The following is a 25,877-nucleotide window of genomic DNA, read 5'->3' as shown; positions in this document are numbered from 1 at the left end:
ATTGACAGATATTTTGGTTTTAGTCTTTTCTGCACATACCCGTTCCCCATAATGCTGTCTAGCTCCTGCCTATCAAAAGGTGACACAGTGGCACTAGATGTCAGGAGACTCGGCTCAGCTGTTGCAGTAGACACTATTGGTGCCCACTAGTTTCAGCTTTAGCTGATGACTTTCTCCTGCAAAACTGCAGCTGTGCACCCAAAGACTTACTCTTGGCTAGTACATGCATGCTAGGAAGGCTACAACTGCCAGGTTGATGTGCTGGTAACATATGGGGAGAGGGGCAGGGTGACAGAGACTGTTACAGAACCCCTGGGCTGCTCCAATTGAAAACAAATCCGCAGGCTCTTTAGTTAGGGGCCTGATTGCCCGCCACCAGAATTATAATTCTCAATACCAGAGTTTGGTGAAAAGAAAAAGAATTATTTATTTAACAGTTATATAGATTTAGATTATTTGCGGATTTCTGCTGTTAAGTCTTATGTTCTTTAAAACACCCATAAACACATATCCTTGCCTCCCCCCTACCAAACCTGGCCAGTCTTAGGAAGGTAAGAAACACCGTTTTGTTACAGAAACAGGGGAGTCCAAAAATCCCCAGAGTTTGCAGCTGGGGGATGGGGAGAAGGAAGCAGCTTTTAGAATGCCTCCACATGCCTGAGGCTGGTGGCTAGTGTCCTTCTTATGCGAAATGGCTTTAATGCATTCAAAGCCTCAGGTAGATGGGAGGGGTCTTGAACCAGGGGATGGTATGGAAAAAGCACACAGAGCCTACGTAAGGTTCTGTGAATGTTCAGAACTGTTTGCAATAACCCCTGCGTCAGAGGATGCAGTCAGGGATATATAAGCAGCTGTGGACATTTTAGCTCTCTCTTGCTCCCCCTCTCGCTCTCTTGCACTCGCTCTCTCACTCTCGTGCGCTCCCTCCATGTGGCTTGGAGAAGGGGTCTCCATGCTGCTTTAGAGGCTCTCACCATGCGGTTTTGAGGAGAGGAGATCCATGCGGTTTGCAGGAAGAAGGCAGTTTGCAAGGAGGCTGAGAATCCAGGCAGTTCTGCATTGAGAGCTGGAGGGCACCACAGCACAGAAAGGACCTCCCCAGTCAGATTTGAGTGATTGGCAGCTGCTGGTAAAGCTGAACTGTGTTTGGAAAGTAGGGAAACGGTTTCTCTAACTTTCCTAAAACTAGCCTGGTTTGGTAGGGGGAAGGCAAGGATATGTGTTTATGGGTGTTTTAAAGAACATAAGACTTAAGAGCGGAAATCCGCAAATAATCTAAATCTATATAACTGTTAAATAAACGATTCTTTTTCTTTTCACTAAACTCTGGTATTGAGAGTTATAATTTTGGTGGCGGGCAATTGGGCCCCTAACTAAAGAGCTTGTGGGTTTGTTTTCAATTGGAGCTGCCCAGGGGTTCTGTAACAGTTTCCCTCCTTTCCAAACACAGTTCAGCTTTACCAGCAGCTGCCAATCACTCAGTTCTGATTGGGGAGGTCCTTTCTGTGCTGTGGTGCCCTCCAGCTCTCAATGCAGAACCGCCTGGATTCTCAGCCTCCTTGCAAACTGCCTTCTTCCTGCAAACTGAATGGATCTCCTCTCCTTCTCAAAACTGCATGGCGAGAGCCTCTTCTTAAAGCAGCCTGCAGGCCCCCTCCTCCAAGTCACATGGAGGCAGCACACAAGAGCAAGAGAGAGCTAAAATGTCCACAGCTGCTTATATATCCCTGACTGCATCCTCTGATGCAGGGGTTATTGCAAACAGTTCTGAACATTCACAGAACCTTACGTAGGCTCTGTGTGCTTTTTCCATACCATCTCCTGGTTCAAGACCCCTCCCATCTACCTGAGGCCTTGGAAGCATCCAAGCCATTTTGCATAAGAAAGACACTAGCCACCAGCCTCAGGCATGTGGAGGCATTCTGAAAGCTGCTTCCTTCTCCCCATCCCCCAGCCGCAAACTCTGGGGATTTTTGGACTCCCCTGTTTCTGTAACAAGACCAATGATTAAGTCTTGAAGTGAGCCAGTGCCCCTGGGCTATGACCTTCACAAGTCCTTCTCAATCTTTCTTCTTTTCCTCTTAGTTGAGAGAGGAAGGCCAATAGTGTTAGAGTTGAGGTTTTCCTCTTCTTCAGATTGGTTAGGCTCTGATAAGTAGTTTCCCTTGAGGGAAGGCTTTTGGTAAGGAGAACAAAATACTCGGGGTTTATTTCAAAGTGGATTTATGTCTCTTCCTCTTTAAGTAAGCATTAGTTTTTTTGTTGAGTTTTGTTTCCTTTTCTTTTCTCAGCTGTTTGTCAAGAGAATCTGTTGGAGTTCTTAGAGGTAAAACTCAGAGAAGTGCAAGAGCCTTCGTGAGAGTGGAACTCCCCTCATTTTTAACTCTCAAGTTGATCCACACTAAGCCTCTAGCAATTCATCAATGACATCCCAGTGTGGAGGAAAAAGAGGTTCTGTGGAACATAACCTCACAGGGATATGTGCTCATTAATTCCTAACTAGGTAGGTCATGGTGAGTAGTGACACCCATGTAATAAAACTGCTTTAGTAACAGGTTTGTCTTTATTTTAAGCAGATCCGCCCATCATTTCTATGAGTCTAGGTTAACACACCTTTGAAACACTTCTTTTGAGACCTTCTAATCAAAACCACCCTCAAGGGAGCACATGAACTATTGTGAACCAATCCCTGCCTGGCTTTCTCCCACCTTCATGTAATCTTCCTTACAGCCACTCCTTAATTCCAAACAAAAACTGCAAAGCTCATTCACCAGAGCATTTGAGATCTTGCTTCCTGGCAATTGTCACCAACTTTGGCTCAAATAAACTCAGAAGAATCCTCTACAGGTTTGGAAATTTTTTATGTTAACAGCAGTACTGACTCCAACAGTGGACTTCCGCTATAGGTAAGCCTGTCTCCCCACTTTGGGGGCAGTAATTTGTTCTGTGACCTCAGTTCTCTGCCATACCTAAGAAATTTTATTAATTTTCAGTTGTTCAGCTTTATTCTTCCTGTGAAGATGGGAAGGATAGCTTCTAAGCTCTTTCTGTGTCACACTGGGGACCCAAGGAGAGTTTCTTATTTAATATTTTTAACATCTAGCAAGTCATTTTTTTAACCTCTTGGTAACTCGTTCCAGTTAAATTTTTATTGAAGAGCTTCCTTTTATAAATTGTTATGTAACAATTACATCTCATTGTGGAGTATGTGGATCCCCACCCTCCTGGGAATGGAAAACCAAAAGTAGAATAGCAAGTAGAGGGACCAGGTGTTTGCTATAGACTCACAACGGCTAGGCAACCACAGCCTCTTGTTACTTTGGTAGACACAAAAGAAATTTATTGTAGTACTGAAGTAAAAAAGTCAGACACACCCATCTGCAAATTGAACTATAAAAACACCACCTACATGGCTGCTGTGGCTCAGTGGATTGAGCATTGGCCTGCAAACCAAGTGTTACTGGTTCGATTCCCAGTCTGGGCACATGACTAGGTTGCATGTCAGGTCCCCAGCTGGGGGCACAATTGAGAGGCAACCACACAGTGATGTCTCTCTCCTTCTCTTTCTCCTTTCCCCTCTCTCTAAAAATAAATAAACAATTTTTTAAAAATCATCCAAAATAAAATCTAGACATGAAATGGATAATCATAAATAGTAGTTTTATAAATATTTTAAAAATTATACTTAATTTGGAACTGAAAAAAATTTTGCCTACTTTTTTCATATCAAAATCTATAAACCTTTTTCTATTATTTTCTCTTCTATCGCCATTTCTCTCTTTAGTTTTTACTCTTGTTCCCCATGTCATTATTTATATTTCCCTATTAACCCTACAGGTCTGAAGCCTCTAAAATAGTCCCCAATAATTCCTGCCTCATTCAGGCCCTGAGTCATCCCCTCTTGTCAAGCCTGGGCTGGAACTACTGACTTGCTTTTAATGAAGAGACTATCACTGGAGTGAAGAGGCAATACTTCCCATATTGAATTAACTAAGAGAATATGGCTTCTGTCTTGGGTGGGTTCTCTTGCTCTCTGGTTCTGAGGGCAGCCAGATAAAATCATGTGAGCTGCCTTTTAGCAGGGCCTGAAACAAGGAACACACATCTCTGGGCAAGAGTTGATGGGGACCTAAGGCTTGCCATGGGCAATGTGAGTGAATGAGTGATCCTGGAGCTTAGAACTGAATGCTTGCTATGCCAAGCTTTGAGGTCAGTGCCACCCTTACCCGAAGCCTGATTACAGTCTTGTGAAAGAGGCACTTACCTAGGCTTCCCCTGGATTCCTGACACACAAGAAATGTGAGATAATGCTTGCTGTTCAAAGCCATTAAATTTTAAGGTAATTTTTATATACCAATGACCTTTTTGTATTCCTCTTTGTACTGGCTTCCCATTTTGAGGAAACAAAAGTGAATAAAGTATAGCATTTAAATATTTGTATGATGATAAAATTATAGTAATAATAATGTCAAAGTTGTAAAGCTATTTGCTTTCAGATTATTCACATATACTGCTATGCATTGAAGTTCTAAAACATATGAATCTAAAAATTCACATTTAACTTCCGGCCAAGATGGAGGCTTAGACAGACACACTGAGTCTCCCTCCACAACTAAGAAGGAATACAACTACCTCAAAACTAGAGACAACCAGAAGTTCCAGAAAATCAAGCTGCATGGAAGTCCAATGAACAAAGAAATAAGGAAGAAATACTCATCCAGACAGGTAGAAGGGGTGGAGCCGGGGCCCAGAGGACGCGGTGCGTTGGTGGCAGTAGATGCGTCAGCAGTGGGAGTGGTAGCAGCAGGCTGGCAGAAAGCATGATCACACATTCTAAAGAGTTGGGAGGGACACCTGGGGAGCACTCCCAGCACCAGATCAGACCATGCAGCCTATGGTCCCAGAGCAGGGGAAAATAAAGCCTCATTGCTTCTGACTGTGCAAACCAGTGGGGGTTGGGGCAGAGGAAGAAATCGCCAATCTCTCAACAGAGTCTGCTTGTTTAAAGGGCCCTCACAGTCCTAGACTGTCTGCAGACCCACCCACCCTGGGAACGACGGCCAGGGCAACAGCTACAGAGGAGCCAGGCCCATACGGAAGTGGGAGGGGTGCCTGGAAGAGGGGCGAGTGCTGAGCAGGCGGCATTGCTTACTCTCAGACCCCTCCCCCCATACAGCATCACAACGTGGTGAAACAGGTCACCCTATACTAACAAATAGCTAAGGCTCCACCCCTTAAACATCACAGGTGCAACAGCTCTACCTAAGACACAGAGGCAAACAAACACAGGAGCCTGTCAAGATGAGGAGCCAGAAAGGTATGGCCCAAAAGTTTCCAGGGGGAGAACTAAGCAATGAGGAGATAGCCAACCTAACAAATGTAGAGTTCAAAACACTGGTGATAAAAATGCTCACAGGCTTGACAGATATGCTTAAGTACAGCAAACACATAAGGGAAAAAGTGAAGGCTATGCTAAACGAAATGAAGGAAAATCCACACAAAACCAATGATGAAGGGAAGGAAACGGAGGTTCAAATCAATGATTTGGAACATAAGGAAGAAAAAACAGTCAACTGATACCGAATGAGGAAACAAGAACTGAAAAAAAAGGAGGAGAGGCTTAGGAACCTCTGGGACAACTTTAAACGTGCCAACATCCAAACCATAGGGGTATCAGAAGGAGAAGAGGAAGAGCAAGAAATCAAAAATTTATGTGAAAAAATAATGAAGAAAAACTTCCCAAATTTGGCAAGGGAAATAGACATACAAGTCCAGGAAGCACAGAGAGACCCAAACCGGCTAGACCCAAGGAGGACCACACCAAGACATATCATCATTAAAATGCCAAAAGTTCAAGATAAAGAGAGAATCTTAAAAGCAGCAAGAGAAAAGCAGAGAGTTGCCTACAAAGGGGTGCCTGTAAGACTATCAGTTTATTTCTCAGAAGAAACTTTGCAGGCAGGAAGGGAATGGCAAAAAATACTCAATGTGATGAAAAGCAAGGAGCTACAACCAGGATTATTCTATCCAGCAAAGCTATCATTTAAAATGGAAGGGCAGATGAAGTATTACCCAGACAAGGTAAAGCTAAAGGAGTTTATCATCACCAAGCCATTATTATATGAAATGTCAAAGGGACTTACTTAAGAAAAAGGAGGTCAAAATTATGAACATTAAAATGACAACAAACTCACAACTATGAGTAACTGAATCTAAAAACTAAAAACAAAATCCAACTAAGCAAACCAGAATAGGAACAGATTCATAGTATGGGGATCATTTGGAGGGTTATCAGCTGGGAGGGGGAAGGGGGAGTAAAGGGAAATGGTGCAGGGATTAAGAAGCATAATTGGTAAATACAAAATAGACAGGGGGAAGTTAAGAATAATATAGGAAAGGGTGAAACAAAGGAACTTATATGCTTGACCCATGGACATGAACTAAGGGGGGTGGGATTGCTGGAGGTAAGGGGTACTGGGTGGAGCGGAGCAAAGGGAAAAATAAATTGGGACTACTGTAACAACATAATCAATAAAATATACTTTAAATAAATAAACAAATATTCACATTTAAGTCTTAAACACCTGTCCTTTGGAATGTTACCTTATTTGGAAGTATATAGTTTCAGATGGAATTAGTTAAGATGAAGTGATTCTGGAGTAGCCTGGGCAGTAAATTCGGTGACCGAAATTTTTATAAAAGGGGAATTTGGCCTCAGGCATGCACACAGGGAGAAGACAGTCTTCCACACAGCAAGAAGCCTGAATAATCCTCTCCTCACAGGCCTCAGGAATGCAATAAGGAGCGACATATAAAATTTATTTACAATATGTCTGTGATGTAAAACCATAATGTTTTCTTAACTTTATATGTTGTGATTTGTTCTTCGAGTACTAAGTCCTGAGAACCATGTGATTTATTGTAGTTTCCCTCTGTACATCTCAGGGCTTGCTCTGTTTTTCAACCGTCTGGACTTCAGCATGATTCCTTCTCAGCTGCTGGCTTCGGTGGCAATTTCAGTTTTCTGTGTCATAAAAGCCAGCTCCCTGGACACCTTTATTGCAGCTGTTTATGAGCATGCAGTGATATCGCCTAATGATACTCTAACACCAGTTTCCCATGAAGAGGCTTTGGTATTTATGAACAGAAATCTGGATGTTTTGGAGGGAGCGATCACAGCAGCAGCCAAACAGGTACCACTTCTTGAGTGTGCTGGCTTCTATAAAGTGAAAAAGTGGGGTCCCAAGAGACAGAGTCACTGTCAGGGTCAGTTTCATATATAATTACATATGTGTTAACATATGTAAAGATGTATGTCAGGGTAGCCAAGAGCTTTTCTTTTACAATCCTACTCCAATCTCCTTCACCAAATTATTAGAGAAAGGACATGATTACTTCCCTAATAAGGAGACAAAGTTTTTAAAAAATGGCTTGTTTATCACTCGGGAGCAACAGATATTTGAGGAAATTGTGTAAATTCAAGAATTTTGTTGCTCTTTTCTGCTGCAGATGAAGGGTGGAGATTTAATGGGTCAGAGGCCAGGTAATATTTTTAGAGTATTAGTGGCCTTGGGTGTACTTTTGTTCTCTTAAGAGTGTGCAGGTTTGGGAGTTAATTCATAACACCAAACGAACTGAAGTTGCAAATTACTTAACAGTATACTTCATACCTCATTTTAATTACAGATAAAAGTATATATGGTTTTTATTTTTAATTTAAAATTTTTTATCTTTCAATTACAGTTTACATCCAGTATTATTCTGTATAAATTTCAGAACAGTGGTTAGAAAGCCATGTACTGTACAGAATTGTTCCCCATGTATATCAAGTACCCACCTGGCCCCACACATGTATTACAATATTATTGACTATATTCCCTGTGCTGTAATTTATATCTCTGAGGCTATTCTATAACTACCAATTTGTAAAAAGTATACATGTTAATGCATAGTAGGTCCTTGAGTTAAATGGAGGGTTAAGTTTAAGTATGTGGTTTGAATGAATATGGTTTAAATAAGATATTCATAACTCAGGCATGTACAAGAGATATATAAAGTGTCATACATACAATATATGTATGTATAATATATGTCTATCAATATACATTCTTATATATACACAATTCAACTTTGAGGATGACTATCCCACCCAAAGTGGCTCAGGTTAGCTCAGGTTGCACCTCTGTGTCCCCTCTTCCTGAAAAGTTGGAATCACATTTGCAGGGTATGGAGCAGGAAAGCCTGGAGCAAAGGAGAAGTGAAACAGAGTTTGAGTGCTAAATTAATCCCACACATGCAGGCAAAACAGTCTGTCTAAGTTCAGGGCGGGGGGGGTGTTTGGGGGGAAGAGCTAGGTTTATACTTAACAACTCCAGTAGATGGTAAGCTTGTGAATAGCCTGGAGAGCTATTCATGTTTAGAAAAAAATGAAAAAATTATAAATAAAGGTTGACATCAGGACTAGAAAGTGAAAGTGGTTGGGCAAAAAAATAATGGTAATAATAATAAGGAAAGAAAGAAAACAGAGAAATAAGATTGAAAGGGAAAAAACAACCCAGATGGTTGTTTCTCAGTCACTCAATTCCTCAGGTCCTCCTGCCAGCCCCTCTTTGATTGTTTGCTTATTTGAGAAATATTTTAATTAAGCTATATTTTTAACAGGGTGCACATATTATTGTGACTCCGGAATATGGTATTTATGGCATGACCTTGAAAAGGTTATCTATCTACCCATACCTGGAGGATATACCAGACCCCCAAGTGAACTGGATCCCTTGTAATCATCCCAACAGGTAAAACACAGATTGTAAAATATTCAATCATGAACGTGAGTTTACTTCACTTGGACCAATTTTGTGGAAAACGATTGCCTAAGATCCACTATGAACTCTAAGTTTCAGGATGGTTTCATGATTTTTCATCTCATCTGGATACATTTAGTAGAAAAGTAAATACGTATAATAAGATCACAGAAATCAGTGCTGGGAGGTCACACAGAAATCAACACATTCAATGTGAATTTCCACTGAGGGACCAAATCTGGAAAGATGATAGTGTAACTTGCTTAGGGTCATGGGGTAGCTGGTTAGTGGGAGAAACATATCAAAACTCTAGTCTCCTGACTTCTTACTAGTGAACAGAAAAATTGTTTCCCTGTTGGGTCTGTAATTTGAAAAATGTCTGAGCAAATAGCAAAACAGTGTCACATGTCAGTTTAGGATTAAAATTTTTTCTTTCTCATCCATAACATAGTTGATGAGGTTACTGTATATAAAATTCTTAAAGCTTAAGCTAATTGTCAACCTGGGAGGTGATATAGCAAAAATAAGTAGTTTAAAACAAGTTTAGTCTAGAAGAAATAGGAATTGTAATGAAAGTAGCACTACTTTTAATACAAGCAAAACAATATGTTACACATCTAAGAGAATCATGCCAGTTAATGCACTTCTTTCCAAATGTACTATTGTTAAAATTATAGGAATTCCTCATTTTGAATTGCTCTCAAAACCACACAAGGTAATTATTATAACTGCTTATAGAAACACCTTGATTTTTAAAAACTTCAATATTATTTATCTTAATTATTTACTTCATTCATATTTAATTGTATCATAATTATTTCTAATTTAGCCATTTCTCATTTTAGTTCTTCAGTTTCTAAAAGGCAAGTATTCTGTTATCATTTCCATTATAAACTGACTTCACTTGGTTCTTAATGGCTTTTCCATAGAACCAAATTTACAGAGGTCTCCACCAGGATGTTTTATTTCAATGAGTCTGATTTTATATTTATGTTTTCCATCAACCAATTCCATCCCCATTCCTTGCCTTCAGTCATTTATCTGATAATTGGTTTTTTGTTTGTTTGTTTGTTTGGTTTTTTTGAGCACCTGTTATTGCCAGGAAAAAGGACTCACGGACATGGACGACAGTGTGGTGACTGCTGGGGGGAAGGGAGGGGTAAGAAGCATGAATGGTAATGGAAAAAAATATAATAAAGATTAAAGTTTAAAAAGTCTCTGTCCCCTTGGAATTTATAATCTAGTGTGAGGAGATAATCATTTGAAAAAACAGATAATATCTATTGACTTATTATCATTTATTGTTTCTCTACCTATTATGATATGAGATGGAGGCAAATGTAATGAAAAAATTAAGCAGGAAAGGTGAATATGGTGACTGTGTGGGGCTTAAATTTTAGGTCATCGAGGACTTCATGGTGACATCTAAGCAAAGACTTAAAGGAAGTGAAGATATAGGTCATATAAGTATCTGAGAAAAGAGCATTTCAGGCCAAGGGAATTCTAAATACCAGGATGCTGAGATCAGAGTGTGTGTCTGGCATGATAGCAGAACAGCGGATGGTTAGTGTGGTTGGAGTTGATACCAAGAAGGGAGAGAGATGAGGGAGACGGAGGCAGAGAGAAAGGGCCCGACTGCATAAGGATTTGTGCGCCATGATGATGACTTTGTCGTTTGAGCAAGAGGTAGCTATTAAAGAGTTTTAAGTTGAGAAATGACCTGTTCTGACTTAAGTTTTATAAAGACCTCTTCAGCAGAGAGTGTAGAGAGTAGAATACAGTGGCTGTTGCCCCGATCTAGGCAAAGAGATCATGGTGTTTGGACCAAGATGGTAGAAGATTGAGTATTGAGAAATGACCAGATTCTGAACACAGTTTGAAAGGAGTTCTGACAGGTTTTGCTGAAAGATTAGATGTAGGATGTGAGAGAAAAAGAGGCCTTAAGGTCCTTTATTCTTTGCATACAATCAGATAGCATGTCTTGTTGAATATGGATGAAATATTCACTGAGTCCATTGCTTTCTTTCCTCAAACTCACCAACCTTTTTTTGGTGCCTATTCCAACAGTCAGCCTGAATGCTATGGGAACAAGGCCTTATCATGTTCCTTTTTTTCATTTATTTAACATTTATACTTCACATGCTTCCAGAAGGATTTGAGGTTTCTTACTAAATATTATAAAATTAAAGAATAGGACAGTTTAGATATAAAAACAAACTGGAAGCCACCTGAATAAGGTAGAGGAAGGAGTTGTTACAAGGCACCATGGTGATGGGCTAATAATTACAACTGGACATGCAATGTAGTTTTGAGAGTTCCTGAGAAGCTTAGAGAGAAACAAGTTGGCTTCAAAGCTTTCATTTTTTTGTAGAAGAGAGCTTACAGACTTCTTGAGAGACAACCTATGTTCAATAACAAGACCAAATATGAATTTACTTTTTTAACATTTTTTTACTGACTAATTCTTGTGTACCAGGAATGCCACTATGTGCGTGGGTAGGAATCCTTGCATAAGGGGCATCTTTCAAAACAATGACTAGCTACACCTATGGTCAAGGTGAACTGGCTTAAAAACTGAAGAGTCAATCATTAGTTCATTAAGTTAAAAAAAAAAAGCTTGCTTAGTTAGCTGACTTGTATAAAAAAGCATCTTGATATTTGATTGCATATTGTCTGTACTGTTAGTTCACGGTTTTGTGTGCACATATGATTTCTCTGGGAAGATGAAATGATTTTGAAGTGCACCCACCATATGTTACACTTCAGTATCTCCCACACTGTGCACTTGGACAGCTCTGCCCTGGATGTCCTTTCCTCGGGCACTCACATACCTAGCGTGGTGCTTTGTGTGGTAAAAATTCAGCAAGTATTTGTTGAAGATTTAATGTGCACTTACTATAAGTTAGTGGATGTCTTCTCCAATAATTAATAATTTTTTTACATTGTACTTTGAGGCTGAACACTTCGAAACAAGTCTTAGGAAATACATTTTAATTGTTCTGTGTCACTTCCTTCTTCTGTTCCCAATAGCACTAAGACAGAGCTCTCTGCAATATGTCATATTATAGTTTAAATGACAGGCAGATTACAGGTTCATATTAATGAAGTGCATTTTTAAACTCCAAATCAAGACATGGGATTTAACAAAGAAAGAATTTTTGGAGACTTTTCTGGCTATAGCACATAGTCTGAGAAATGCAGTTTAAATGGAAATATGTTAGAATATATGAAACACTTTTAAGATTAATAGCAATAGGAAGAAAATATGTAATCAGGACTGTTTCAGAAATACAAAACACCAGGCTTCTATTTTATTTACCTATTCTACCACTTCAGGTGGGCTGGAAAGCCTTGGGGTAAATATGTTTCAAGTGATTCAATGTCTTGTCTTTATATTTGTGCATTTTGTATATAATTGAAGCAAATGAGGGGAAAAAACTATCAAATGGTCACTTACGTAGTGCACTAAAATAATATTTTATATGTGTTTTTTCATCCTTCTTGGTCTTTTATAAGGACATGTTTTGCAGATGATTGCTATGGTTTTGTGCCAATTTGTAGATTTAATTATCTAGATTTGATATTCAAAGAAAGCTTTTATTATTATTGCCAGCAGATGGCACCACATTTTCATTCATTTAACACTTAGCCTTCTCAGCTATTCAATAACCTAGTATTATTATTTAGTGTTGTGCCAATGCAGAATAAATATGGCTATTACATATTCTGAGGTCTCACTTTTCAAAATTGCATTTAAGTTGTTTTCCTAGGACAACTACTGGTAAAATGATAAAAATAAAGGAATCAAGCATTAACAAATGTTCCAGTATTCCCATCTTTCCAGACCGCTGGCACTCCTCAACTCATGTGGTCTCTAATGTGACCTATTGAAACAGCTTCCTAATGATTTCCCTACATTTAGCCTCTAAACATTCCAGCACATTCTATACTGTGACGTCCTACTGAACTTAAAGAAGATTTAGATCATGTTACTTCTGTCCTCAGAGCTTTATCAATGGCACCTCCTTGTGTATTAAATTTTGAACAGGTTTCTTGGCCCCTTGTGTAGAATTTATCTCCTATGACTCCGAATGCACCTTTTAATTGTCCCTTACCATTTTCTTTCCTGAAGATTCACTAGTTTCCTGAGTAAGAGTTCTCTTTTCTTCCCTCCAAAAGTTTCTCAATGTTTTATTGTTTTATGTATAACATAAAATTTACCATCTTGACCATTCTCAAATATACAGTCATTGGTATTAATTACACCCTGGCTGGTTTGGCTCAGTGGATTGAGCGTCGGCCTGCGAGCTAAGTGTCGCTGGTTCGATCTTCCAGTCAGGGCACATCAGAGAAGGAAAACTCTGACTCCAAAAAACCTCTGCTGCCTTGCGGCATACCTCTTCAGGGGAAAGGCTAAAGGAGTAAACCCCGACAGAAAATCCGGAGCCGGAGTCCCTAAGGCGGTTTGACGTTGTAGTCATCACCGGCAACTCCTGCGGCGCACCTGAAGCCAAGCTGTATTGACTCCGTCTTTCCCTTAGACCCTTCAGCTGCGAAGAGAGGGGGGGTCTGCTGCATGGGCAACAGCAGACCCTCCATATCACCCTGCCCAGGCTCTGTAGCTTCAGCTTCACTGGAGAGGACACTCCAGCATCATCGCAAGATGTCGATTCAACATGGGAGGAGACAGATACCGTGTCACTCCCGAGTTGGACTGCACAGCCATTCTCGGCGGTGCAGATAGACTCTTAAGAAGCTACACCATCGTCTCTCGAGACGGACGGCTGCCGACAACTATTAATTACATTCATATTTCTGTGCAACCATTACCATCACTCATCTCCAGAACTCTTTATCTAGCAAAACTCAACCTCTATACCCATTAAGCAATAACTCCTGTGCTCACTTGGGAAGCACATACTGAAACTGAAATGATACAGAGAAGATAGGCATGGCCCTGTGCAAAGATGATGGGAATTACTGAAGCATTCTATATTTTTAGATATGAAAGAGGAGACATTACAATAGATACTACAGAAATGCAAAACACCATAAAAGACTACTGTGAACAATTACATGCCAACAAATTAGACAACTTAGAAGAAATGGATAAATTCCTAGAAACAGAAAACCTACGAAGACTAAATTATGATAAATAAAATATCTGAAAAGATCAATAATGAGTGAGGAGATTGAATCAATAACCAAAACCTTCCCCAAGAAAAACAGTCCAGGACCAAAGAGCTTCACAGGTGAATACTAACAAACATTTAAAGAAGAATTAATGACAATCCATATCAAAATCTTACAGAAGTTGAAAAGGAAGGAGCACCTCCAAACTCATTTTATGAGGTCAGCATTACTCTGATACCAAAGTCAGTTAAGAATACCACATGAAAGGAAAACTACAGGTCAGTATCCCCAATGAATATAGATGCAAAAAAATTTTAACAAAATACCAGCAAAATAAATTTAACTGCACATTAAAAAGGTCATAGGCTATGTAACATGGGATTTATCCCTGGGATGCCATGGTGGTTGAACATACACATTCAAAAAATACAATACATCATTAATGGGATAAAAACTAAAAATCATATGATCACCTCAATATATGCAGAAAAAGCATTGGACAAAATTCAACATTTTTTTCATGAGAAAAACTCTCAACAAAGTAGGTGTAGAAGGAACACCTCAACATAATAAAGATTATATATGACAAGCCCACACCCAACATCATATTCAACAGTGAAAGTTTGAAACTTTCTTTCCAAGATCATGAACAAGACAAGGGTGCCCACTATCAACATTCCCATCTAACATAGTACTGAAAGTCTTAGGCAGAGCAATTAGAGAAGAAAAAGAAATAAAAGGCATCCAAATTGGAAAGAAAAAAGTAATATTTTAATATTGTCTCTGTTTGCTGATGAAATAATCTTGTATAAAATCTCATGCTGAGGTTGCTAAGAGCTACAGCAGAAACCAATCTTCCAATTACAAAATTAGGAAGTGGAAAAAAGAAACTTGTGCCGGTTTTGCCGCTGCATCTCAAACAGCAAAAGTTACACCCAGAAGTATGACGTCTGAGTTTTCTCCGGGATGGTTTCTGATGGTTTAGTTTTTCCTTCAAACAGGCCATATGTTTCCTCTTAATTTGTATTCCTTGTGATTTTTTTTATGGATAAGTTGACATTTGATTCTTACCATGTGATAATTCAAAATCAAAATTTCCCCCTTCCTCAGGATTTTGTACCATTTGTTCCTTTGTTCATTTTGATTGTTGTAGGCTGTTTCTGTGCTTGGTGTAAGCTTGAATCTCTTAAAATCTTTTCAGGTTTGTTGTTAGCTGCGTCTTTTCCTGGGCATGCGTGGCGACTTTCTAAATTCTCCTATATATGTGATTGCTTTTTTACATCCTAGTCCTTAAACGTATGGCACCCAAAAAGAGGGTGAGAGAAGACCTTATAAACCCCCTAGAAGTCACTTCCACAAGATGGGGATAGAACTGCAATGTGTGTGTGGAGTGCAACAATGGCTGCCTGCCCTAGAATCTTCATCTACATGCCAGAAGCAGTTACCAAAGGTCAGAACACAGATTCCAAATATTTGGAAAAGAAGGGGCTTACTGCTCACTCTGCTCCCACAAGCTGCCTGCAAGATGCTCCAGGAACACCGGCATGGCTGTCTGCCACGGGGCTGGGGTAGGGATGGGACATGGGTGTCATTGCTGAGCAAAGAGCTAAAATTGACTAAAATTAACTGCAATTTTCCTTCCAAGACTTCCCCTGGAAGTTTCAAGCCTTCAAATACACTCTGGAGTTTTAAACTAGTTATATCAGATCCTGCAAGTGCAATTGTTATCTATGTGGAGGGATAGACTCCCGATGCTTCCAATTCTGCCATCTTCCTAGAATCCTCCTTCTAAGTTACCCTCCTTTCATTCAAAATATTTTTTAATGCAAGGTAGGGGTTCAGTGAATAGGAGATGTGTATATTTGCCTCATAATCTATAAGATGTGACACACACTGTATGATTAACACATTAATGAATATATGATTATAGATGGTGATAAATGCTATGAATAAAAAAATACAGCCTGGACTCTTACTCTAGAATAGTTTCCTACAACCAAATTCCCACAAGCATGTACCTCCTCTGAAGTAGCTTTTTGTTTTAATCCCTCTTTTATTTATGTTATTTAGAATTTATTTTTTGTATATATTACAGAATAGGTTCAGGCTGCTATCATTCTGAATTTTGTTAAAAGCTGTTTTATTTTTTCCTCTTCAAATAACACATACCAGATTTGGCCACACCCCAGTGCAAGAGCGACTCAGCTGCCTTGCCAAAAACAACGCTATCTACATTGTGGCAAATATTGGAGACAAGAAACCATGTAATGCCAATGACCCTGAGTGTCCCTCTGATGGCCGTTACCAATACAACACTGATGTGGTATTTGACTCGCAAGGAAAACTAGTGGCACGCTATCATAAGGTAGAATTAATTTGAAAATAATCCAATTACTGAATGTATAACACAACAGAGTGGACAAGAGGGGAAAATCCTTATTGTTGGTATTAATAAGCACACTTTAGAAGCTGACTAGAGACAAAACATAGAAAGTAATAATTAGGTGTGGAAAGCTTCCATAAGAGAGGCTCAAGAGGTTTACTGGAATGTGTTGTTGGGAGTGTGTGAGAATCAGTAGGACCTACATGAACTTTGTCCTTTTAATGACATGCTCTGGCCAAGGGTCAAGGCAAGAATAAAAAAACTCCTTACAACAGACTTGGTTTTGACAAGAAAGGAGCAAACAAAGTCCTTCGTCTGCAGAAAAATAGTTAAGTGTTTTTGGCAAATAGACATTATTTAGTTTACTCCTACATCTTGTAAGATTCAAGAAGGTCTTAACAGATAAGGATTCCCTTGTACATATCTATAAAATGTGGAGATTGAACCAAAGGTTCATGTTAGCTGAAGTAATCTCAAATTTCGTAACACTTTTCCTTTGAAGCTAGTGAGTGGTCTTAGATGAAATTAACACTGCCCAATCCATGTGAGCTTGTACTTTTTCAGACATGGTGACATCCAGGCCAACTTCTTAAAAGAGATTTCTCCTTTTTTCATCCTCTGTTTATTGCAGCAAAACCTTTTTTGGGGTGAAGAGCAATTATTCAACATACCCAAGGAGGCTGAAGTTGTGACTTTCAACACCACTTTTGGAAGGTTTGGCGTTTTCACATGCTTTGATATACTCTTCCATGATCCTGCTGTTACTCTGGTGAAGGATTTCCATGTGGACACCATACTGTTTCCCACAAATTGGGTGAATATTTGGCCACATTTTTCAGCTATTGAATTCCACTCAGCTTGGGCTTTGAGCATGGGAGTCAATCTCCTTGCATCCAATACACATCACCCCTCAAAGAACATTACAGGTATTGTGTAATTGTTGAGATTTACAGGCTTAATGTAACCCAAAAAGTAAAAAAAAAAAAAAAAAATTCTCTAACTAATATATACTCCTTAATACAATGTGTTTCAACTCTTAATTTTTGCATCTCTAGCTGGTGACATGCTGTAGACTCAATTTTCATGTAAATTGTTTTGAGATTTATTTAGTTTTATTCAACTTAAATGAACACCTTTCTCTTTTTCTTTTTTTTCTTTCAAAATGCGCCACTTCTTATGTTAAACTCTTCTTGGCTTTTTGGTGTCATGTCTACTAGGTTTTTTAAATCATCTATTGTCCTTAGCATATTTCACTGAAATTAATGAAATATTATATATACCTTAGTGGGAGTAAAATATTAATATGAGGTATAAGTTTAAAATAACAACCATGTGATCCCTTTTCACTTTTCTGTTTCAAGTGTCATTTCCAACTTTTTACTTTCAGGAAGTGGCATCTATGCACCTGATTCTCCAAGAGCATTCCATTATGATATGAAGACAGAGGAGGGAAAACTCCTGCTCTCACAATTGGATTCCCACCCATACCGCCCATTCGTGGTGAATTGGACTTCTTATGCCAGTGGCATAGAAGCACTCTCAATGGGAAACCAGGAATTTCAGGGCACTGTCTTTTTTAAATTCACCTTCTTGGAACTCACAGGAGTCTCAGGAAATTACACAGTTTGTCAGAAAAATCTTTGTTGTCATCTAAGCTACAAGATGTTTGAGAAGAGATCAGATGAAGTTTATGCCTTAGGGGCATTTGATGGACTATACACGTATCAAGAAAGCTACTATTTACAGGTAATGATTATTTTGGTGGCAGAAGAATTACCAGATAAAATACAAGGCACCCAGTTAAATTGAAGTTTCAGATATACAATGAATTGTTTTTATTAGAAGTATGTCCCACTTTGGGAGATAAGTATACTAAAAAAAATTATTTATCTGAAATTCAAATTTAGTTAGACATTCTAAATTTTTATTTGCTAATGTGCAATCCTAAATGTATGGTCAATTTTAAACTGGTTGAAGAAAAGCAGACCATTTATTTTGCAGTGCCAGTGTTTAAAATGATACAATAATCACATTAGAGGCAATTTTAATGGATGATTAACATCTGATATTTCCTGACTGATCAAATTTAGCCATTTTCTCTATATGTTCACTGACACCTAGTTTTGTTTTATTTTATTTTTTTTAAGATTATTTATTTATTTATTTTTAGATAGAGGCGAAGAGCAGGAGAAAGAGAGGGAGAGAAACATCAATGTGTAGTTGCCTCTCGTGTGCACCCAACTGGGGACCCAGCCCACAGCCCAGGAATATGCCCTGACTGGTCATTGAACCAGTGACCCTTCGGTTCTCAGGCTGGCACTCTATCCACTGAGTCACACCAGCCAGGGCTAATTTGTTGAATAAAGAGCCTGACACTAAGTATGTCCTGGAGACATGTGGAGTTGATCCCTGAGATGTACAGTAAAATAGTTTCTTACTGAAAAGATTCAGCTATATAACATTCTTCAGCATAAAGGAAGAACTATAACAGTCTTGTGAGATGGAACTCCTAAGAAAAATTAAGTTTCTGGTTCTTCTCATTCTGGTCTTACCTTCCTTGATATGGCCTCTAACCCTAGTTCACGCAGATTATTGCAATATTCTCCTAGCAGAGTTTCCTGTTGACAGTTTCAGCTCCATCCAGTCCTTTCCCTATACCATAATTATAAAAATCATTTCTGATTATTTCATTCTCTTGCTTTAAATTTATTCCTGTCTTCTCATTGGCAAATCAAATTTCTTAACATAAAACACTTGGGGTCTGATGTGCCGTTTTCTGTTCTTTACTGTTGTCTCTCACTTCACCATACATGCCCGGGGCTCCTGTCATACTGAGACATTTCCTCATCTAACATGCCAGCATCTACAGAACCTCTGGATGTTTGCACAGGGTTGTTCCCTTTATCGATACACTCCCTTCTACTCATCCTTCATAGTTCTTTTTAGGTATTGTCTTCACCAAGAAGGCTGCCCTGACACTTCCTGTGGCACCCCCGCCCCCACAACTGAGTCAAGTACTCTTTTATGTGCCCCCAAACATCCTATGCTTAACTCTATCAAAGACATGCCATGTCAGATTATGTACACACTTTTTGTGAGAATGAAAGCCCTTTGCATGCCGGAACTGCCCCCACTGTGTAACGTTTTCAAGTGCCTCCTGCACACCAGATATATATCCTGTGCCTAATGATATGAAGATTAATAAGTCTAGACCCCCTCATGAAGAATCTAATAGGGAAAAAAAGGCACACGAACAAATAATTTCAGCATAGTTTGACATGTGATAGAACATAGAACACACATTTTGCTGTAGGAAGACTAAAGAGTTGTACTTAGCCTAATTTGGGGATCCATGGGAGTTTCTAGAAACATGATGTATAAGTTCATGCTATTACCTAGGTAAAAAAGAGTGGAATGGAACTCTGGGTGGAGTGGAGAACATGATCAAAGGTGTGGGTATGTGAGAGAATGAGGTACGCAGGAAGAGCAAGCAGTTCGGTGTTACCAAGGCATAACATAGGAGTGAGAACTGGTGGAAAATGAGCCTAGTGGCAGGATCATATCTTCCAGGATCTTACCTGTCACTCCTAAGATTTGGACTTTATTCTGCCAGTAATGTTCTTCCACTGGAAGGTGTTCAGCAAGGGCATGATGTGGTCACACCTGTAATACTTTTGAATAGATCATTTTGGCTGCACTGTGGATGGTGGAGCTAAGGACTAAAAGATCAGTTACATTAGTATTAAAATAGTCCTATTAGGACCTGGATCAAGGTTATGTTAGTAGGAATCAAAGCAAGGTATAGAGTCAGGAAATATTTTGGAAATAGAACTTAGTCACTAGCTAGTTTGATGTGCAAGAAAAAAGCAGAATGCAGGGTCTGGACGTGCCAGGTTTCTGGGAAAAGTGGCTGCGTGAATGTCAGGCTCTCACAGATCAGAACTCACAGGAAGGAGCAAATTGGATAGCAGTGGGGAGATGCTCTGTTCTGCTTTGGCTGTGCTGGTTTTGGAGTCTTTACGAAATATGCAGCTGATGCCTACAGGAGATACTGGATTTAGAAATGTTGTTTTGAAAATCAGCAGGATAGACATGGTAGTTAAGCCCCAAGAGTGAACAGCATTACAAAGATGACCACTGACAGTAAAGAACAGGGTCTAGAGGTGGAAACTGGAGGTCCAGTGTTTGGGCACGAAATGGACAGAAAAATAAGAACCTGCAAATATGATTAAAAAATAAAGGAGAACTTAAAAAGAGAATCCTCATGGACAGGAAGGAAGTAGAGACTCTCAGAAGGAGAAAATTGTAAAATGTATTAATACAATATGTTTAGCATTACTAACATGAAGGAGTGCGGTTTTGGTAGAATTTCCTGGGCTCATAATGACACAGTGAAAGATTATAGTAGGTTCAAAAGTTGATGGGAAGTAAAGATATTGCAAGAATGGGTGACTTTTTCTTCTTTAAAATGGTTGTCTGAGACAGAAAGACGAGAAATGAGACTGGAACTAAGCAGACTCTCATGGTCACAAAAGCTATTTTTGGTTTTTGTTTCTTCAGTAAGTGAGAGAGCCTTGGTTATCTTTACAGGCCTAAGGGAAAGAGCAACAAAAATGGATAAAAATACAGGAGAAATTAATACTCCTAATCAGTGTTCCAAGGTGCTGGAGGAAAGGGAGGAAAAATTATGTCAAGAACACAAGTAGAAAATAACTGACAATTGAAAATTAAACAAATTATTTTGTATAAAAATATTTATTGCCATATCAGTATTACCATATATTCTGTGTCATTCTGACATTAATTGCATTATGTATGGGGCATATATACAGTATTACATTGCCATATGAGTTTTGAAAATTCAAAACTTATGATATATTTTACTTTGTGTGATATATTTTTAAGCTGAAGAAGTTGGTTACACAACAAAACAGCAATCTCTTGGCTCTTCCTCTCTCTTTTTTTCTTTCTCCCCTCAATCTTATCTTGCTTTTCTTTCTTCACCAGAGCCTTGGCTCCACTGAAGAAGAGCAGTGATAAGTCCCTTCTATGTTGGGACTGTCAAGTAAACAAAACCCTCTGTTGTTTTGTCAGCAATGGTCCCTTGGCTAAATCACTGGTGCCAGACAGGTTTTGGAATTTAAAATGTTAAGTTTAGTAGTTTTTTACATATAGGGTGACACTTTTGGATCAGCAAAAACTGACTGAAATTTCTGAGCATGTGGGTAATACTTGTTTGCCATTTCAAGCTGCAGAGTAGGGTGATTTACTGGGACTTTGGTTAGGGGAATTCCTCAAGTACTATCTTTAGAGGCTTCCTCTTGGGTTGGTCAGGTTTTTTCAAGCTTCAAAATTCTTCTAATTCTCTTCCTGAATAGGGTTGCCTATTTTAGCAAATAAAAATGCAGCGTGGCCAAGTAAATTCAAGGTGCAGATGAATGAGGAATATTTATTTTACAATGTAAGTATGTTCCTTATGATATTTGGGACATTCTTATACTAAAAACAATTCAAGAAAAAAGAGAGAGACACAGAAAGTTTTAGTATTTTTAATTTACCTGAACTTTATTTAACTGGATCTCCTGTCCCATGTGTTTTTCTGGCAACCCTATTCCTGAAGGGTAAATGCCTTGCTGACAACATGGAGAGAGCCAAGTGGAAGGAATGACCTTGCAGGGTAGGCGGTGGTGAAGGGAGGTGACCCCAACACTCAGTATGATTAATTCATGTAATCCTCTTCCATTCTGTCTTTTAAAACCTCCATCTAAACATCATCTGTTTCACTGTTTCTGGAAGGAAATACCCCGTCTTTTACTGGCATAGGGGAGGGGCAGTTGCCCACCCATGATGAAGACTCAGTTTCTGAGGCATCCTTAACAACTTTCCACCAATTTCCCTTACTTTAGCCACCAGAACTTTAACAGCTCCTGAGGTACCTGGTGCTCCCAGGGGTGGAATCTTTGGAGTATTCTGCAGGATACTTATGGTTGATTCCTGGCTTTCCTCACTGCTGGTTTAGGACTAGGTTTTCTTAGATCAGCTAACTCAGTTACAACTTTTGCATTAACATTCCAGCTTCTAAAATTGTGCCGTGGCCTATCTTCCTGGACTCCCATCTTTAAAAATATGAATGTTAGTTTTAGTAGGATTTCAAAGGAACAAAAAGAAGCATATATTTATTCTATCTTCATCTGAAAGTTATTTATATCCCATTTTAACACATTTGCCCAAAGTGCTTGTTGTCCAAATTAAAAAGCAGAAACAGTGAGACCAGTTGAAGTTACTTCTTCAGGCAAGACATGAAGATGACTTGGAATAGGCTTGAAAGATGCAGTACAGATGGAGTTGTAAGAATATAGTTCTTATTTTGGGGACTTCCCTCTTCATGGGAAAATGATACACACTTATAATTTACATTCAAATAGCTATGTAGTATATAGTGTAGTATAGTATAACTATGCAGTAAAGTCATAACTGTTTCAATCTTTGCTCAGATATGAAATAAAATATGTGACATTTTCAGATCACAGGAGTTGTCTCTATATTAACTCTATGGTTCTCTACAACTTTAAAGTTCTTTTATCATGTGAAATAGGTAATAAGATAGAGATTAAACTAGTGTCTAAATTAAGTGTTTTTAAAACATTGAACAAGGAAGAAGATTTGACTTGGGTGGTAACTACACAGTGCACTATACAAATGATATATCATAGAATTGTACACTTGAAACCTATATAATTTTACTAAACAGTGTTATCCCCAAAAAAATAATAATTAAAGAAACCCTTTTTGAAAATTTTTATTGATTTTAGAGAGAAAGGAAAGGGGAGAGAGAAAGAGAAAGAGAAAGAAACATTGATTTGTTGTTTCATTTATTTATGCATTCATTGGTTGATTCTTGTATGTGCCCTGATCAGGGATCAAACCTACAACCTTGGCATATTGGGACAACGCTCTAACTAACTGAACTACCTGGCCAGAGGAGGGGGAAAAAAGAACACTTTTGATTATTAAAAGCATTGCTAAACTGAGAAGAATGAGGATATAATTGTTTATGGCTATGGGCCAAAGATTTGATTCTTTCATTACATGGTTTAGTTTGTTTGATAGTGAATTGCAGAAAACACCAGTTCTTTATTTTCATTGCTAGTTGCATTAGCTATCTGTTCAGCAATGAACTAGATTAATCAGTTGAGGAAATAGCTATTTTACCAGACAGAGGGGCAATGGCATTTTTTCAGGGTCAGAAGAGTGTTTTAATTGACTTTCCTAGGACTTAATGGTTCACATTTACTTTCCTAGATTTGTAGTCTGTTGAAGTGTAAAACGACCAACTTGCACACTTGTGGTGACTTAGTTGAAACTGCTTCCACCAGGTTTGAAATGTTCTCCCTCAGTGGCACTTTTGGAACCCAGTATGTCTTTCCTGAGGTGTTGCTGAGCGAAATTCAACTTGCACCTGGAGAATTTCAGGTAAGAATCTTTGCTTAATATTGCCAAGTCATTTCATGTAAGAGGAAGCACTTTTTGAGTACAAAACCCACCCATGTGCTTACAAATATTGTAAAAAACTCCATTTGAAAAGCCATATTTTTCTACTTACTTTTCCTGCAAGTTCTGCTCTCACTCTTCTTTCCTGGTAGAAACAGCTTCTGTGGGGAGTTGGGGACAATGGGCAGGTTGGAGAGCCGTGGTGAGTGATTGACAGAGATGATGGAAACTCAGCTCCAACTTCCCTTAGTCAATCCCTTCTGATCACTGGAGGAACCTTTATCTTGTCTGACAGGACTAGGTTTCTCTCTTACATACTCCCAAATCCATTGTTTTATGTTTACCTGCTCATGGGATGTTTCCTCAAATAAGTAAATTCTATGATATTGATTCCAGGCATTTCAATTAATTAATCAGTGCCAGTTCCACAGCTCCAATTTTTTCTTGCACTCTGTACTATTTCAAATGTTTTTGACAGAATAGAGTCTGGCCATTACTTTTATTATTTCCTCACCCAGTTGTACTGCGATTCAAAAGTGTGTTGTGCATTGTATATCTTCAAGTTAGACTCAGTCAACTTCTTTGTGTTTCAATTAGGTGACAAGTGATGGACGCTTGTTTAGCCTGAAGCCTCCATCTGGACCTGTCTTGAGAGTAACTCTGCTTGGGAGGGTGTATGAAAAGGACCACATGTCAAATGTTTCATCAGACCTCATGGCACCAACACTTAGAGTAATGCCAAAACGTATTTTGATACCTATGGTAAGCTTAATAAGTTGTATAATTTTTACATTTTTTCTCTTTTCACTATTTAAAAAATAATGGATGGATAAGAAAAGAAAGATGGGTCTGGGATTTTAATAAATATTAATGGCTGTGGCTTCTGGTATAACTAAATTACTGATTATATATATATATATATATATATATATATATATATATATATATATATATATATATATTGTTGTTGTTTTTGACACATCAGACACTATAAGCCAGATAGTAACAATATTTTAAAAGGTAAAAATCTGTAAAATGAGAAAAAGAGTTGTACTAGCCTTTTGGTGAGGTTGAGTAAGTTCATACATCTAAAGTGCTGAGACAAGTTCCTGGCTCATGGAAAGCACTGTATATGTCTTAACTATTGGATCAGCCAAAAAGATTTTTGGTTTCTTCCATAAGATGGCTCCTGTAGCTCTTAATTGTCTTTAACTTTATTGGAAACAATTTTGTTAAATTGTATTGTGATAACTGTCATATCAGAGTGCATTTTAAAAAGCTTATCAAAATTGGTGAATTTTTGTGTAGCCATTTTAATATTGAAGATTAAAGAAAATATGGAACATTTTTGGCATATTATGTATTATTATTTCAAGAAATATAAAACAAAACTGAAATGCAAAAAAATATTTGTGCAGTATATGGAGGTGCTGTGACTGATCAAACTTGTCAAAAGTGCTTTTGTGAAGTTTTGTGCTAGAGATCTCTTGTTAGAAGATGCTCCACAGTCAACCAGTTGAAGTGATAATGATCAAATCGAGACATTAATTGAGGAAAATCAACATTATACCATGTGGGAGAGAACCGACATACTCAAAATATCCAAACCAATAAAGTTATTAGTGAAAATGAAAAATGTGTCTTTTATTCTACACAAAAAAAACATATGACCTTTTTTCCCAACACAATATTACAGTGATATATGACTGCCACAGTAAAACCAATTGTGATGTATTTATTGTTAAAATTATAACACCTCTGATTGTTTCAAGTACATACATTTTCCAGCGGTTCAGCCACCCTACATATTTCAATGAAAAAAATCAATGAAACTCAACATCAGCTCATTGTCTTTGACCTGGTATCTAGCACTGAAGTATCCTAGACAGAAGCTGCGCTTACATCTAGAAACTGTAGAGGGCCTTCACGTTTTTGTGGTTTTTATGCTGGTGATTCACTGCCTATTTAGTACTCTGCTTATCTTGTCAGCCTGTAAGCATATTAATAAGGTTCTGTGTAAGCTGACATTTACCAAATTTGGCCTATTTGTTACCTGTTATTGTGTGGCC

The 25,877-nt window shown here is 38.5% G+C and overlaps 1 protein-coding gene and 1 non-coding gene across 3 annotated transcripts; both read left to right on the top strand.

The window, feature by feature from the left end:
• The first annotated feature begins 2,760 nt into the window (after nt 1-2,760).
• On the top strand, nt 2,761-24,707 carry LOC150007790 (pantetheinase-like). Of its 2 annotated transcripts, XM_090280658.1 has the most exons (8): nt 2,761-2,906; nt 6,946-7,193; nt 8,662-8,792; nt 16,107-16,299; nt 16,949-17,243; nt 17,705-18,063; nt 23,620-23,790; nt 24,406-24,707. In XM_090280658.1, exons 2-8 carry the CDS (start codon nt 6,981-6,983, stop codon nt 24,628-24,630), a joined length of 1,587 nt encoding a protein of 528 aa, XP_090136784.1. In that variant the 5' UTR covers nt 2,761-2,906; nt 6,946-6,980; the 3' UTR covers nt 24,631-24,707. The 2 variants fall into 2 exon arrangements, with proteins under 2 accessions (XP_090136784.1, XP_090136785.1); XM_090280659.1 differs by lacking the exon at nt 24,406-24,707 and having other exon boundaries at nt 23,694-23,754.
• LOC150007791 (U6 spliceosomal RNA) lies at nt 13,700-13,801 on the top strand. The gene has a single exon (XR_016512082.1). It is a non-coding gene; the product is annotated as a U6 spliceosomal RNA (small nuclear RNA).
• Nucleotides 24,708-25,877: the final 1,170 nt, after the last annotated feature.

The sequence above is a fragment of the Furipterus horrens genome, unplaced genomic scaffold (genome assembly GCF_987537825.1).
Source record: "Furipterus horrens unplaced genomic scaffold, mFurHor1.1.pri manual_scaffold_6, whole genome shotgun sequence".
NCBI lineage: Eukaryota > Metazoa > Chordata > Mammalia > Chiroptera > Furipteridae > Furipterus > Furipterus horrens.
The sequence above is the reverse complement of the archived record's forward strand: the minus strand, read 5'-3'. Positions and strand labels throughout refer to the sequence as shown.